This window comes from Phalaenopsis equestris, unplaced genomic scaffold, assembly GCF_001263595.1.
Source record: "Phalaenopsis equestris unplaced genomic scaffold, ASM126359v1 Scaffold000002, whole genome shotgun sequence".
Taxonomy (NCBI): Eukaryota; Viridiplantae; Streptophyta; class Magnoliopsida; order Asparagales; family Orchidaceae; genus Phalaenopsis; species Phalaenopsis equestris.
In genome coordinates, this window is record NW_018164444.1 from 15,133,908 (window position 1) to 15,150,644 (window position 16,737).

The following is a 16,737-nucleotide window of genomic DNA, read 5'->3' on the forward strand; positions in this document are numbered from 1 at the left end:
GCTACAAAGATTTATAATCAATTAAAATATTGATTAAGAAAATAGAATAAAAATTATTAAATTATATTCAAATGATGTTTTAATATAAATGATAATTTAAAATAATTCAAATGATGTTTTAATATAAATAATAATTTAAAATATTGCTCAAACACTTACTGTCTTATGGCTACATGATTAGGGTTGTTCAAATGACTCTTTGTTTGTGACCAGCTCGTGTTTGACCCGTTAAGCAAACGAGTCGAACACGCTTAACGAGCCGAACACGAACACACTTTTTGAGCTCAAAATATAAATGAGCCGAACACACTTTTTGGCTCCCTCGTATTCGGCTCGTTTACACCCGTAGTTCTACCCTTTGAATTTTTATTTATAATATTTTAAACGACACATTATAAATACTCCATAAAATCAAAATAGTGGTGACCGGTTATTTGTCAGAATAAGCTCTAACACGATCCGTTCATCTCAATCTCAACGGCTATAAATCACCAATGCGTATAAATTCCGAATACGGAGGCCATTACCACCGCCACTCGCCACCTATAACATGCCGCTCTCCCTGTCTTCCCCTGTCGTCTCCTCCCACCACCGTCTCTTTCCACCGGCGCCAACCTTCGACCATCCGGCGATCCTCCGATCATACCGTCCCTTCCAACCCCTCCGAACCACCGCCACATTCAGTTCTTTCCAACTTCGCCGGCGATCAACGAGTAACTTAATGGCGTCTTGGACGACTCCAGGAGCGGCGACGAAGGGGGGATCGGAGCTTCTTGTGTTTGAGAGTGAGGAGGAGTTGTCCGATTCTCTGGCCAAATACACGGCGGATCTGTCGAAGAAATTCTGTCTGGAGAGGGGGGATTTCACCGTCGTCCTGTCCGGAGGCTCGCTCGTCAAATCACTCAGGTTATAACTGCAAATATCGGGGGCCCCATGGGGATCTTTTCGAAACCCCACTATGTCTGTTGTTGCATTCGTTGATGTCGATGGATTTACAGGAAGTTGGTCGAGTCGCCGTATGCGGAGTCCATTGATTGGGGGAAGTGGCACGTTTTTTGGGCTGATGAGAGAGTAGTCCCCAAGGATCATCCGGACAGTAATTACAAATTGGCCTTCGATGGTTTTTTATCTAAGGTATCTGGAAAACACTCTCATCTCTTCCTTCTTGGTATTGCTCATCAGCTCATTAATCCCTTTGCTCCAATTTCTTTGTTTGTGAAGCATATCATACGAGCCACCTTTTTATTTACATGTCATACAAACTGTGCAGCAGTTTTATTTCTGAAATTTGCAACTCTTCTTGCTGTTACTTGTTCCTTCTGGAACTGCAGCTGAGATAAAAATTGATGAAAATTCTCCTATTACCATGATTTTGTATTCAATTAATCTCGAGCTACAGGTTCAATTATCAAGGGAATTGTGGGAAAACTTGCTTTACACAACTAAACGGTAATGCAACTGTAACTCATTTTAAAAAATGGATAGCATGGTTCATCGACAATTGTCATATAATGATGCATTATTAGCAAGTCTTAACTGTTTAATTTGGTGTCAATTTTAAAAACAAATTCATAAGTGAATTAGAAGTTCTATTTTTTTTACATATGGAGGCAATCTAACAGCCATAGAACGGTAAAAGAAAGAAAAAATATTGACACTATTGAGCATTATTTAATGTTGTATACTGCAAGCAGTATAGAATCAAAATCATTATACTAAATTTAATCGATAATATTGTTGGCTGAAGCTCACTTAAATCTTGATACTATTTATATTTAGATATCATTAAGCTAAACAAGCGTTAAATGCTATCTTAGGGATTATGTCATTGTTTTATTAATAGAAATATTGGATTGAGATGCTATTCTGGTATTTGTTCTTAATCCATTGTTTGAAAAACGTGAGTTATTACTGAACAAAGCCATAAGGTATTTGTTCTTCATCCGTTGTTTTCAAAGTGGCATAGATCCTACCCTTGGGAATGATTTACTCTAAACATCAAAATAATTTGTTCTTCATGTTCACTTTCATATGGAGACTTATGTAGAAAAATTGTAAAGGATGCTGGAGAATGAATATCTCATGAAGAGCATGGAGAACTGGCTTCATATGAAGTGGCGACTCTACAAATTTCAGATGATACGAGGGTTACTATTGATGAACACTTCAATGATTTCACTAAGTTGTTGACAGATCTGTTAAATTTGGGTGAAATGGTTGGAGATGAAGACAAGACGCTTATTTTATTGAATACGCTTCTGGATGAGTAAGAAAACTTCACTATGACATTCATTTATGGGAATGAGGTCATGAATTATGATGAAGTGACTACGACACTATTAAATTACAAGTTTCGTCTAAGGGACAAGGAGTCTGTAAATATGGAATCAGCCGAGACACTTACACTCCAACGTGGTAGATCTGAGAAAAAGAGTTTGACAAAAAAAGGTGACAACAATGACACTTTTCAAAAGCATGACAAGTCTTGGGAAAAATCAGCGTGTTTACTGTTTAGAGACTGGTTATTGAAAAAAGATTGTCTGAAGCTTAAGGAAAATGGAAAGGAAGTTGCATCCGAGGCAAAAACCAATTTCATTGTGGAAGGACGTGAAGAGACAAATTCAGATGTATCGTTATCTGCAGTTCTCACAGTTTGTTTACTCATGATTCATATTAGATTATGGACATAGATGTTATCTATCGCATTTGTCCCTATCGAGGGCGGTTCTGTACGTTCAAGGAGCTGGATAGCGGTGCGGTCACTATGAACAACGATTAAACTTATTGTACTTTTAGTGTAGAGAGTATATTTATCATGATATATGATGGTACTGTGAGATAGCTGACTGATATTAAACATATTCCATATATCAAAAAGAATTTGTTGTCAGTTGGGGCTTTAAAGTTCAATGGCTACAACGTAGTTATGGAGGCAAGAGTTTTGAGGATATGTCATGAAACAATGATTTTTATGAAGGAAGTTCGTCATCACAATCTTTATTATCTTCAAGGTAGTATAGTAATTGGAATGACTGTTGTTGCTTATAATTTTTTTGATGTCACTATGTTGTGGCATATGCGGTTTACTCATACTGGAGAGGCTTTACTTCAGGATTTGGTGAGTAAAATATTGATTGAATGAGCAAACACATGCAAGCTTGATTTGTGTGGACATTGTGTATTTGACAAGACACGAGTATCTTTTGGAACCGTCTTTCACATTACAAAATTTATTTTTGAGTATGTTTACACAGATGTTTGGGGCTCGATTAAGACGTCATTCAACTGGCGAGATAAGAAAAAGATCAGTCGCACACCATGAAACGCAAAAGCTAAGTGTTGGAAATTTTCATAATTTGGAATAGGTGGATTGAGACTCAGACTGATAAAAAGTTCAGGTGTATCAGATCAGAATATGGGGGTGAATACACTTCAGATGCGTTTTTGTAAGAGCGCTAGAAAGTTGAGATAGAGCATCACTTCACTGTTTAAGAGACACCATGGCAGAATGAGGCGTCAGATAGGATGAATCGGATTTTGGTGGAGAAAGTTCGGTGTATGTCATCTTATACTGGGTTGGATAGAATCTATTGGGAGGAGAGTATAGAATATGTCAGTCATTTTGTGAATCGTCGGCCTTCTGCAACTATTGGGACGAATACCCAAAATGAGATGTGGTTAGGGCATCTTTGTAAAAATTATAAGCACATGAGTGTTTGAGTGTCTAGCTTACTACCAAGTGCATATTGATAAAATGGAATCACGAGCAAAGAAGATGATTTTCATTTGCTTCAGGCGTGGAGTTAAGAGCTTCAACATGTATGATTAGTTAGAAAGGAAGATTGTCATTAGCAAATATGTTACATTCGACTCAAAGCAAGTGTGTAGTTCTATTGAGACTATAGATATGCAGCAAATGTTAGAGTTTGATGCAACTTCTTTTGTTCAACAGAGTTCGTCCACTTCAACTCAAATATCTGATTTAGTTGCAGCTCAGGAGATATCTGTTGATAGTGCTCAGGACGATGCAAAAGAACATGATGATGAGATTCCTGCTCAAGAATCTATTTCTATGAGTAGGACCAGACGTCAAAATGTCCCAATGCCAGCTTGGTTGAGAGTTTATATTACATTTGCACTTTTAACTACAAAGATATAAATTCCTTGTCACTACAAAGAGGCGACAAGAGTCCAAACTGTGATCTTTGGATCTTTGGAGAGCGGCAATGGATGAAGAGATGAAGTCTATTCGGAAGAATGATACTTGGAAGTTGGTGAAGTTTTTCCAGGGAGGAAAGGAGAGCGGCAATGGATGAAGAGATGAAGTCTATTCAAAAGAATGATACTTGGAAGGTGAAGTTTTTCCAGGGAGGAATGTCATTGAGTGCAAATGGGTGCATGCAAAGAAGGAAGGATCTCATGAAGTTGATGTGCGATACAAAACAAGATTAGTGGCAAAAGATTTTTGCGCAACGACAAGAGATTGATTATGATGATTGGTTCTCCCCAATGGTAAAATATCCCTCATATTGGTTCTTTTAACACTTGTAGTATGGTATAGTCTGATCTAGGAACAGCTCGATGCAAAGAATGCATTTCCACACGGAGAATTGAAAGAGAAGATCTACATGTTGCAGTTGCTTGGATATGGGGCATTAAAAGTCATGGTTTGCAAACTGAACAAGTCTTTGTATGTATTGAAACAGTTAGCCAGTTACCACGATAGTGACAAAAATTTTGATTAGTTTAGAAGGGAAACAGATACATGAGGAGTCAGTATGATCATTGTGCATATTTCAAGAAGTTGGCAACGGTGAGTTCATTTATTTGCTTCTATATGGTGATTTCATCTACCAGTCAGGTTGAGGTTGATAGGATGAAGAATCAACAGTCCAAACATTTTGAAATGAAGGAGTTTAGTAAAGCTTGCAGAATTCTTGATATAAAAATTTTTAATGAAAAAGCTGCTGGAAAGGTTTGACTTTCGCAAAAATTTTATGTTCGGAAAGTATTGAAGAAAATTTGGGTTGACTAGAGCAAATCACTGAGTCTACTCATTGTATCTCATTTTTAGTTGAGTTCATACTAGTGTTTTAAGTTGTTCAGAAAAAGAAAGATATGTGATCGATTTTTTATGTTAGTGCAGTGGGTCGTCTGATGTATGTCATGGTTTGTGCTAGACTAGATATTGCACAAGAAGTTAGTGTTGTGAGTAGGTTCATGCATGATCCAGAAAGGAGTCGTTTGCGGACTGTGAAGAGTATTCTGAGGTATATGAAGGTTACAATTGATGTTAGCTCGGTGTTTGGGAGTCGGCATCCAGTGCAAATTTGTGTTAGGCTACACTGACTCAGATATGAGTAGAAGAAGATCTACGACGGGCTATTTATTCACATTGGTTGAAGGTCCAGTAAGTAGGAGGTCGTTTCTTCAGCTTATTGTTGTTTTAGCTACTACGGAGGCTGGGTACATGATAGTCATGGAGGCGATAAATGAAGCAATATGGATGCATGACATATTGAATGACTTGGGAGTTAATCAAGTGTCTCTGATGGTGTTATATAATAGTCAAAGTGCGATATTCTTAGTCACAAATCCAATTCATAATGTTCGTACCAAGCACATTGATTTGAGATATCACTTTGTTCGGGACTTGATTGAAGAAGACAAGATTCTTTTAAAGAATCTCAATTCCATTTTCAATGGATGAATATGATACAATAAGAGAGAATTTGGGACAATTTGCTTTTTTAGAAAGATGATGAAATACATTATCTTCAGCTACGTTATCCAAATTTATTTATTGTTGGGAGTAGTTTGTTATTGTTTCATTTGAAGGCTGGAGTACTGGGTAAATTTCTAATCACGAATAAACAGCTCTTTCAGATCTAGTGTATGTTGCCATGAAGTTTAATTAATACTATCAACATTAATCTTTTTTGTCACTTCGTGATGTTTGCTTGACATGAAGGCACTAAATAAGCTAAATGGTGAGAAGTATAACTTGGATGTCATAGGGCATGCAATTTTTTTGGACTTGTCAACTGTCAAGGTAAAACTTATTACTAGACATGTTACAATCCGGCCCGGAAATTTAAAGTTATCAAGACAGGAATATACAATCGAAGGGTAAAAACGTACAATTCTAGCATTTTAAATAATCCAAAACCTTATGCAAACAGTTAAGAGCTATTAAATATAAACCTCTAATTCACATTTAATACGTCTATATAAAAATCAAGTTTTGTATAACAATTTTACTAGAAATTTTTATAGTTTCAGATCTTCCTCTTCTCATGTACACGAATGTCCTTCTGTTAGCCATTCAGTTTAATGAATTTTTCTTTTTTTTGTAATGATTATAAATTTACAGGTTATATAACATTTTAGTAAATAGTTATAGTTCAATAGTATACTAATTTTATGCATATATTTTAACACGCGTGCATTTTAAAATTGAATAAACTTTAATATTTCATTTTATTAAAATTTTTAAATATTTATGTTTCATTTAAGAAGTCATTCTAAGAGCACCTTCTAAAATACTGTTCTGAGATGGTACACCCATTTTCATTTTCTTTTTCAAACCTTTATGTATAGTTTTTCATATTATACCATTCTAATTTTTAATATTATTATTACTCCAAAATAATCTATTAATTCTTTTAAGGTTAGCATTTTATTTTATTTGTTTGCCCGTTATACGTAATTTTTTTTTTGAAAAAATAAATGAATAAAAGTGCTAAATGTTAGAAAATAAATAAAATAGAAACAAATAAAAAAAAAATAATAATAATAAATCAAAATTACTCCAAATGGCTCCTAAAATTTTTGATATTTCTTGAAAACTGATTTTCAATTCTCTAATTATTGTGCAGTGATTGATATTTTATGCTATGATTCTCTTTTTAGTGTGAGAACATGCTTATCATTTGGGCATTTACAGACATACCATTCAAATACCCAACTCTTATGTATTTACATATGTAACAACTAAGCTCTAAGTTTTACATTTATATCGCACAAATCTTTCACATCACATCCAAATTACCTCTATTTTAACTTTAAAAAACGTGAAATCCACCATTTCATTCATAAACAAGCCATCATACATATATGTAAAAATTGAAGTTTAGGTGTTAGATATGTAATTAGATAAGAATCGAGCGCTATGCATGTAAATCTTCCATATTATTTTTATTTGATTTTAATTTAATCTCTAAGAACCTCTATTTTCTTTGGTTTTGCCTAAACCTTCTTGTCAGGTTCCAATCCCCACAGACCAGCTCTATGCCATCAATGATTCCCTATCAGCAGAAGCTGCTGCCGAAGACTATGAAACTCGCCTAAAACATCTAATAAACAAGGGAGTAGTGCTGCTATCTCAACCCAAAGGGTTTCCAAAGTTTGATCTTTTGTTGTTGGGAATGGGTCCTGATGGTCATATAGCTTCCCTCTTCCCTGGACACAGTCTTCTCAGTGAGAACGAGCGTTGGGTTGCTTTCATTAACGACTCCCCGAAGCCACCACCTGAGAGAATAACTTTCACTTTTCCTGTCATTAATTCATCTGCTAATGTCGCGCTCGTCGTTGCAGGATCAGGTAAAGCTGATGTGGTGCATCAGGTTTTTGGCAGCACAAACTCTTCTTCTGGGTTGTTGCCGGTTCAATTGGTTAAGCCGGATGATGGAGCGTTAACTTGGTTTACTGATAAAGCTGCGGCTTCTAAGCTGTAAGATAAGGTGAGAATTGTTAGTCTTGTTCTGCTATTTTCTTGTTGTCGCAGTGTAACTTTATGAGGGATTTTCTGTTTGATGTGCTTGCTAGTTTCCCGAGATTTAGCAATTTCATCTTGCTTATTGTATGTAGATGAAGTACGCTTATGATATTTGCACTGAGTGACATATTTTTGGAACTACTATTCATAATCCACTTTTTTTTAATTATTGCTTGTGTTAATTACTTGAAATTAGGGGTGTGAGTGCAAATTGGCTTGAGCTCAACTCGTTAATGAGCTCATGAGTTGAGCTTATCGAGCCGTCTATAGGTTGTTTTAGATTAGATTAATGTTCTCATTGTTTTAGTTAGCTTTCATATTATTCACCCAAATGAATCTTTGGTGCCCTCTAAATAGGTCCTTTATTTATCTAGAATCAAATTATCATAATTGCAATATCAATAAAAATTGATAACTTGGGATCTTTTATTGGTAATTTAAAAATTGGTGGCAAGCAGCACTTTTTTTTATTTTATTTCACAAAACAGTATCAAAAGTAGGTAATTTGGTAAAGAAATGTTTTTTTTTAGTTGAATCGTGCATTTGTAAATATGAAACTATATTTACTTGTGACTCCCCTTGAAATTTGAAATTTTCATTAATAGGTTGCAAAATAAACATGAAGAAATAAAAATATTGAGAAACATGCGTTAAACTGTAATTTCTTCAAATATGCTGATTATAATTTCTGCCACTGAACCGACTATAACTTTAAAAAACGCCAATATTTAACAACAGTAGTGAAAAAGGTAGAACTTTTAGCTCAGAATATCCCTCTACCCAAATTTAACAATAACAGATTTTTCTTGGCCATGGATTTTGCTTTCCAGATCGATGCAATACAATATTGATTTTACTTGCGCTAATCTCAAAACAAGATCCAATGGCCAAGAACAAATCTTTACCAAATTTGAATCAGGAATATTCAAAGCCCTAAAAATAAAGAAGAGACTGGACTGTTCTTATTGAATGAAGGCAAACACACACATGGATCTCTTCAATCTACTTGCTTTCTTTATCTTCTTCTTCTTCCTCGAACGCAGAAGCTGGATACGACCTTCCGATTCCCACATTACTCTTAAAATATATTCTCTTCCCATCTTCGCTGCGGCTCATCTCAACAAGCGGCACCCATATCAACATCTGCTTGCTCTTCACGCCGCTCATTTTCTTCATCTTCCCTTTCTCGATATAAGCGGTGACTTCCTGTGCATAGCTCACCCTAGTATTAGTATTCTTGAAGAAATGTTCGTAAGGAGCTTTCTGTTTCATCCACACGAACCCGGTAGCCCTAACCCGGCCGCACTCTTCGAGGTTTTTGAGAGGCATCACCCCCCTAGGAAACCCTAGTTCCTCCAGCAGAGCCATGGAGTTTTCGTAGCAGGCTTCGGCTCCTCGGACGATCTCGGCGCCCTCTCGCTCCTTCAATCTGCTTGTTTCTGCAACCGTTCCCATCTTCTTCTTTTTCCAGAGGAGTGGTTTTAGAATGATCTGCTTGCTCTTAGGCTTTTTATGAAGAAGGGAAGGAGGGGGTTTGGTGGCGGGGAGATGAACTAATTTGTGTGGAGATTAGTGGTTTGACTGAAAATTAGTGATTTAAATAATGTGGTTTGGTGCGGATATGATGGAGGGAGTGGAAATAGGACTGTTGTGGGTAGGTGTGTAAATTCAAAATCTTGGTTTTTAGTTGTTAACCAAAATATAAAGTGGCTCAACTAGTTTAGTTTACTTTTAGTTTTATTTTATTTTATTTTAATTGGGAGAGTTACATTAATACAACTCAATTCTTATGTATTTACATATCTACCACTTAAAACTTCAAATTTTACTTATAAGCCAAGTTACCTATGCATGAAGTGTATTTCAGTTTTTAACAATTATAATATGTGTATTCTTCATGTGTTATGAAAGATTTGGGTGGAATGACTGTAAAAAGTGAAGTTTGTCATGAATGTTAGATATATTAATAGATAGGAATTGGGTGGTATTTATGTAAATGATCCTTTTTATTATAAACTTTTAATTTAATTATATCTATTTGGTGCTTTTCTTTATTTTTATTTTAAGAGTATTATTTTGCATTTTATATTTTATTTGTGATCATGCACCATATCCTTTGTTCTTGATGCTAATTTTAATAATAAATGGTAACTAAAAAAAATTATAATGGATATGAAAATAAGTGAAATAGAATATAGGAATAAGGCTGCATTTCATGCGTCAAACCTTTTTGGTTGATTGAATCATATTTTATAACTATAAATATTAATTTTTTAAGGGTTAAATATATAAATACATAAGAATTATGCTGTCTCTATGTAAATTTCCCATGTATGGGTCATTTACTTAACCCCAAAAACATTCAACGTATGGGTAAACAGACCCCAGCCAGTTATATTCAAAGTCCACCATTCTATATTATATTAGCCATTTTCAAGCAAAAAATTATTGGAGCTTTATTAAAGAGTGTTGTATGTAGGGCTGTCAAGCTCGTTGTTCGCGAACAGTTCGTGTTCGGTTCGTCAATGAGTTCGTGTTCGATTCGTTCGATAAGTAAACGAGACAAACGCGAACAATTTTTTTTCGTTCGGTTAGTTAAACGAACCAAACACGAACAGTGATGCGTTCGTTCGTGTTCGAATCGTTATTGTTTGAAATATAAAATAATATAAAATAATTATATATAAAAAATTTATTATATTTTAAAACATTAAATTTTATGAATTATAATATATAATAAAATAATAATAATAATATATTAATATACTATAGTAGTAATATACTAATATAGATATTGAATATTTATATAATATAAGTTATATAATTAATATATAATATTATTTTTATATATTAATATTAGGGATGTCAAACTGGCTCGTCGTTCGCGAACAGCTCGTGTTCGGTTCGTGTTCGGCTCGTTCGTTAAGAAACAAACACGAGCTTATTTCAAACAAACTAAATTTTAAACGAATCAAACACGAACACAAACTTTGTTCGTTCGTGTTCGGTTCGTTTACACCCCCCTAGTTGTATGTATTTTTTTTTATTTGGTTTATTTATTAATTTCTTTCTTCCTTATAAGAAGTGAAAATAGTTAAATATTTTGATCAAATTTAATTGATAGGAATTTTAAATATTTTTAATTTGATTGAAGATGAGTGCAAGTATACTTTTGATTAATTATCATATATTGATTTAAAGACCCACCAAACATTACTTCTTTAAGAATATTCTAATAACCTTTGGAGCATTTACATACATACCACCCAATTCTTATGTATTTAGAAATCTACTCTTTGTTATACATTTTAAATTGGATTTCATGTGTATCAAATTTTCCTTGCCCGCATTATTGTGGGAAAAAGTTATATTATATTTATATTCACACACACACACACACACACACACACACACACACACACACACACACACACACACACACACACACACACACACACACACACACACACACACACACACACACACACACAAACTTCCTTCCATTGATTGAAATCTCTTCAATTAGGCTTTAGATATTCAACATAGGAGGGAGGGCGATATATTTTGATAAACTTTTCAATGAAGTTTATGAAAATATGATCGATTCTAGCAATCTTAATATAATAAATAATAATAATTTTTTAGAAGATTAATATATATTTTGGTCCCCATTTTTAAGATTTGAAAGTTTCTTGACTTACTAAACTTGATGTTTCTTGACTTACTAAACTTCCTTCCATTAGCAATTTTAATTTTAATCTCAATTGAAGTGTGGAATTATTTAGAAGATTTGAAAGTTTCTTGACATACTAAACTCTTTAATATTATTTTAAAAATTTAAAAAGATGTCTAAGGAGTGGAGGAAGAATATTTTGGTCCCCATTTTTAAGAATAAACGGGATGCACAAAAATGCACAAATTATAGAGTAATTAAGTTAATGCCTCATATATTAAAATTATGGGAGGGAGTAATTGAACATAGGTTAAGATGTGTTAAGAAGATTTCTCATAATCAGTTTGGAGTTATATCGAACAATTCTACTTTGGAAGCTATACATCTATTGAGATGTTTGATGGAAAAGTACAGAGAGAGTAAGGAGGATCTAAATATGATTTTTATTAATTTAGAAAAAAACTTAAGATAAGGTTCCAAGAGAAGCTCTTCAGAGAGTTCTAGAAAAAAAAAAGATGATAAGACTTATATTCAAGTTATTAAAAATTTATATGTTAGAGTTGTTACAAGAGAAGCTCTTCAGAGAGTTCTAGAAAAAAAAAAGATGATAAGACTTATATTCAAGTTATTAAAAATCTATATGTTAGAGTTGTTACATGTGCTCGAACAGAAGGAGGATTGACCAAGTATTTTCCTATTTCAGTTGCAATAAATCAAGGTTCAACTCTAAGCCCATATTTTTTTTGCTTTAGTTATGGATGCTCTTTCTGGACATTTGCATGAGGATGTACCTTGGTGTATGTTTTTTGATGATGATATCATTTTTGTGGATATGACTAGAGAAAGAGTTTAGGAAAAACTTAAATTCTGAACGTCTACATTAGAGTCTAAAGGTCTTCATTTGAGTAGATCTAAAATTGAATACATGGAATGTGATTTTAGTAGTAGTAGAGCTATTGACACAGTTGTAATTAGTGGGTAATCAAATCATTAAAAGGTGTGAACATTTTAGATATCTAGGATCTATTGTTCAAAGTGGCAATGGTATAGATGAGGGTGTTATTAGTAGAACTCAAGTTGGTTGGTAGAAGTGGAGGAATGCATCCGGCCTATTGCGCGATAGAAAAGTACCGCTTGGACTTAAAAAGAAAAATTTTATAAGATAGTGGTGAGACGTGCAATACTCTATGACGCAAATTGTTGACCTTTAAAAGAGAAGCATAAAACAAATTAAGTGTTGTTGAAATGAGAATGCTTAGGTTGATGAGTTGTATGACGCTTAGGACAAAATGCAAAATGCATATATTTGTGATAGGTTGGTGTAGCTTCAATAACAGACAAGATTAGAGAGAATCGTCTTAGATGTTTGGTCACATTAAATGTCAATTATCTATGATCCCGTCAAGAGAATAGATATTTTGAATTAGAATTTTGTTAAAGAAAGATAGATGAAGGCCTAAAAAGTCTTGGGCATATTGTATTGTATAAAAAACGATCTTAATTTATTAGAATTAAATGAAAATATGACACTCAGTAGGACACAAAGAAGGAAAATGATTCATGTAGCCGACCCCATTTAGTAGGATAAAAACTTGTTGTATGTGAAATTTTGGTTCTTCATGGTTAACAAAACAGCCTCTCTCTCTCTCTCACTCACACACACACACACTTTCATCCTCATCTTTTTTCTTCGTCTGCATCAGATCTGCCTAAAGCTTCCCAGCCCACATGAAGGGGCTAGTAAGTACGTTATTTTATGTTTTTCCTCCACTACTTATTTTACATTTTTATTTTTTAAACAAAAAATGCTCTTTCTCGTTTGTATAGACTTTCTCATATCAAAGATTTCTAATTTCATAATTGCATCTCAAAACTTTCGTCCCTGGTTATTTCTCTGCTTTCAATTCTTCTACCGTTCTTACTTCAACTATTTAAAAATGATGATTCAATCTATCTTTCGACCTGTTGTAGAAACATATTGAATTATCATTTCTAAATGAATGACAACTACCCAATGACGAAAATTTTGAAGTGTCATAATAGAATTAGACTGCTATAATAGGAGAAAGTCTAAGCAAGTGAGAATGATATCATATTTCGTACAGAAAATAGCATAAAAATATGCTAGAAGAAAAAATATTTTTTAAAAAAACGTACTTATTAACCCCTCTATGTGGCCATGGGAGCTACAGGCAGAACTGGTGGAGCTGAGGAGAAAAGAGAAGGAAGTTGAATTCGAGGTCAAATAATTGGAGGGAGGGAGGGAGGGAGGGAGGGAGGGAAATTTTCTACATAATGATTGACTTTGCAGATGGTCCAACATAGTTGTATGATTCTTTTATGTTAGGGTTGTAGCGGACTGATCATCTATTCGAAGAATATGCATGGATTCGCAAGAGAGAAATGATCGGCCTGTAATGGCGGCTCGACATATTCTTTCCATAGATGAGCACTGCATTGCAATCTTAATATAAAAGTATCATGCAAACTGTGTTGGACTATCTGCCAAGTTATCATTATGTAAAAGGAATGGTAGCTCATGTCGGCTTGTGCAGTTGTGTTGCCCTGTAAGTTTCGTGATAATGGTTAAGAGGTGCAGGATAAATTGGTTATGAAATTGATTTGTTTTATTGATTGTCATTATCAAAATGTCTCCTACGAAAGACTTCATCATCCGACGGAATACACCTCATATTGGTGACAAAAATGGGAAATCCTGATACTATCTGTAAATTCCATAAAGTAACGGTCCATTCTTAGGGCGGAAAGCTCTTTGAAAAATAAAAAAAAATTTACACATGAATTACCTCATAAATTCTGATTGCTTGTAAAGTGTCTCTACGTGCTTATAAAATATATCTAGCCCAAGGAACATATCCATGCACTGGACCGAGAATCTGGTCCAAAGTTGAATCTCTTGGTCATTCTCGTGTATTTTTTCTGAAGTTAGCGACGACTCAGAAGCCTGGACTATACTGTCAGTTCAATGGAATCCAGGTCCATTCAATATCCAGGTCCATATCTCACAAATTTCATGACTAATCCGATTTACCTTTGACATTGATGTTTCTCCCATGCTCTATGCGGAGAAACTGGAATCCTGCCCGTCTTCCCTCCCTCTGCGACATCCAGTCGATTCAAGTCTTCGGAGAGAGCAAAATTGAGCTCTCATTCCTTTAATCAAGATAATTTGAAGGTCCCATGCATCTTATGGAAGGCCGGATTAGAAAATTTCTTCCGACTGCAGTGTCTCTTGACACTGATCAACACATCCTGTAGACAACTGGGCAAACATAGACACTGATGTTGTCCGCTCAAACGGGGATGAAATCGGGATGTTGTCAAACTTTATGGCGATCCTATTCTTGCAAAAATGATTTAAAACTTGGATTATTTGGACTTTAAAATGACATAAAAACATAGATTATAACAGAATAATCATTTTGATTATAAATCAATTCACTTCAAAAGAATGGTCGGGTGCACCTAGGATTTATATAGGGTTTATGAAAATATGAATGACTCTCAATTAATGTGATTAGATTTCTCTTTGACCTCAAATTTATTCGTATCTGAGAATGATCATTTGAAAATGTATATTCAAGTGCAAATGAATCTTTATGTGATATATTTAAATACTTAAATTGATACTCCTTTATTTATAGGGGCCTATAGTTATTGTGAAGCGACGATTATACTCTGACCCTTTTTAAGTCTGTTCCATAATCAGTTTCATGTCATTCAATTGATGGATATCTGACAAATCGTTTTCTTGGTGGTCGGCCTCCATAAGAGCATCCTTCGAGTCGGCCAGCGTCTGGGTCGGTGGACCTTTAGTCGACCACTAGATATGTCTCTAATCGATCGACTACCGTTATTTTGTTGTCCTCCAATCACCTTTATTCTCGTGAGGTCTTTCTGGCAATGCATGCTAAGCTCTGAGCTATTTGATCCACTAAGGATTCAGCCAATGTTGGAATTTGAAGTTTTCACTAATTTAACAAAAATATTATCTATATAAATTTCTACCATAGTAAACATTTAAAATGAAAAATTTGTTATATGTTTAATGCGCCTAACCACTCGAGTACCCTCCTATTTATAAATGATAGGTAAAAAAATAAATTACAATATTATCCTTACATTTAAAGAGTGGTACTTGATATTTTAGTATTTTATATTGATGCGTTCGACTAAAAAGTACTCCCTCAAAATAGTTCATTGGTGTGTACATAAATTTATCTAATTTTTTCCCCTAATATATTACACTTCCCACTACACTTATTAATTCAAAATCTAATTAAAGTTTCTATTTATGAGGGCAAAAATATATTATTATTATTATTATTTATTATTATTATTATTATTATTTTTGGATGGAGTGGAGCCACTCCTCCAATTGAGAAATTTCATTTTATTTTCAACTAATATATTGCGTGTTCAAGACTCCGAACACATATGCATTTGATATAACTATCTCATTTTCTTAATGATTTTATGTATATATGATGACCTATATATATATACACACCTCAACCTAAATCCGACCACTAATTAATAGAACTTTATGAGTGAATAAAATCATTAATCGCATATTTATGCTTTTAAATTATGAAATATTAATTCCATTCAAACTCTTGACTTGAGCCTTATTTATTGCCATTGCTAAGCCCTTTTTCTTATAAGGAATATTTACATACATACCAACCACAATTATGCATATAAATATATATTTCACTTTTTTAAAAAATTAAAATGATAGTATTTTTAAAATTTGAGAGGTATAAATGTAACAAAATAAGATTTATTTTTTTAGAAATGTAAATAGTTATGTCCTTAAATGCCCCTTCTAATTATATATATATATATAAACTCAACCGACATACAGATGTATTCATTCGCATGCAATGTACCAAAGAATTAAAAAGAAAAAAAGATGAAGAGATTAAATGTAATTATTCTCTCATTAATTAAATTATAATAAATGATGAAAGAGAGCTCCATTTAAGAGATTATTATACTATTTTTGATAATTTACCAACTTTAAAAACTATTTAATTCCAGTTTTTTTCTTAAATAATATATCTTAAAATTTTCATCTCTCAATTAAATTCCTATGTTTGATATATAATATTTTATTGACAATTTACTTAAAAGCCTTTCAATTCGTTTGTATTTATGTATCTGGCTCCTAAATTTCAATTTTTATATATATGAAATATTATGTTTGTATGAAAAAAATATATTCCGTTTTTTAGAAATTATATAATCGGTTGTCAATTGATGA

The 16,737-nt window shown here is 33.6% G+C and overlaps 2 protein-coding genes across 2 annotated transcripts; one reads left to right on the forward strand and one right to left on the reverse strand.

Moving 5' to 3' along the window:
- The first annotated feature begins 510 nt into the window (after positions 1–510).
- On the forward strand, positions 511–7,927 carry LOC110017823 (probable 6-phosphogluconolactonase 4, chloroplastic). The gene is made up of 3 exons (XM_020714940.1): positions 511–906; positions 999–1,134; positions 7,266–7,927. Exons 1-3 carry the CDS (start codon positions 551–553, stop codon positions 7,734–7,736), a joined length of 963 nt encoding a protein of 320 aa, XP_020570599.1. The 5' UTR covers positions 511–550; the 3' UTR covers positions 7,737–7,927.
- A 606-nt stretch (positions 7,928–8,533) lies between these two features.
- Positions 8,534–9,349, reverse strand: LOC110036455. Its single transcript, XM_020740907.1, has one exon. The coding sequence runs from the start codon at positions 9,230–9,232 to the stop codon at positions 8,780–8,782; it is 453 nt and encodes a 150-aa protein (XP_020596566.1). The 5' UTR covers positions 9,233–9,349; the 3' UTR covers positions 8,534–8,779.
- Positions 9,350–16,737: the final 7,388 nt, after the last annotated feature.

Bases quoted from the DNA above. Each gene is read 5' to 3' on its own strand.
- LOC110036455 (XM_020740907.1), bottom strand. From the start codon at position 9,232: ATGGGAACGGTTGCAGAAACAAGCAGATTGAAGGAGCGAGAGGGCGCC.
- LOC110017823 (XM_020714940.1), top strand. From the start codon at position 551: ATGCCGCTCTCCCTGTCTTCCCCTGTCGTCTCCTCCCACCACCGTCTC. The intron at 907-998 runs GTTATAACTGCA...ATGGATTTACAG, and splicing joins TCGCTCGTCAAATCACTCAG to GAAGTTGGTCGAGTCGCCGT. The intron at 1,135-7,265 runs GTATCTGGAAAA...CCTTCTTGTCAG, and splicing joins TCGATGGTTTTTTATCTAAG to GTTCCAATCCCCACAGACCA.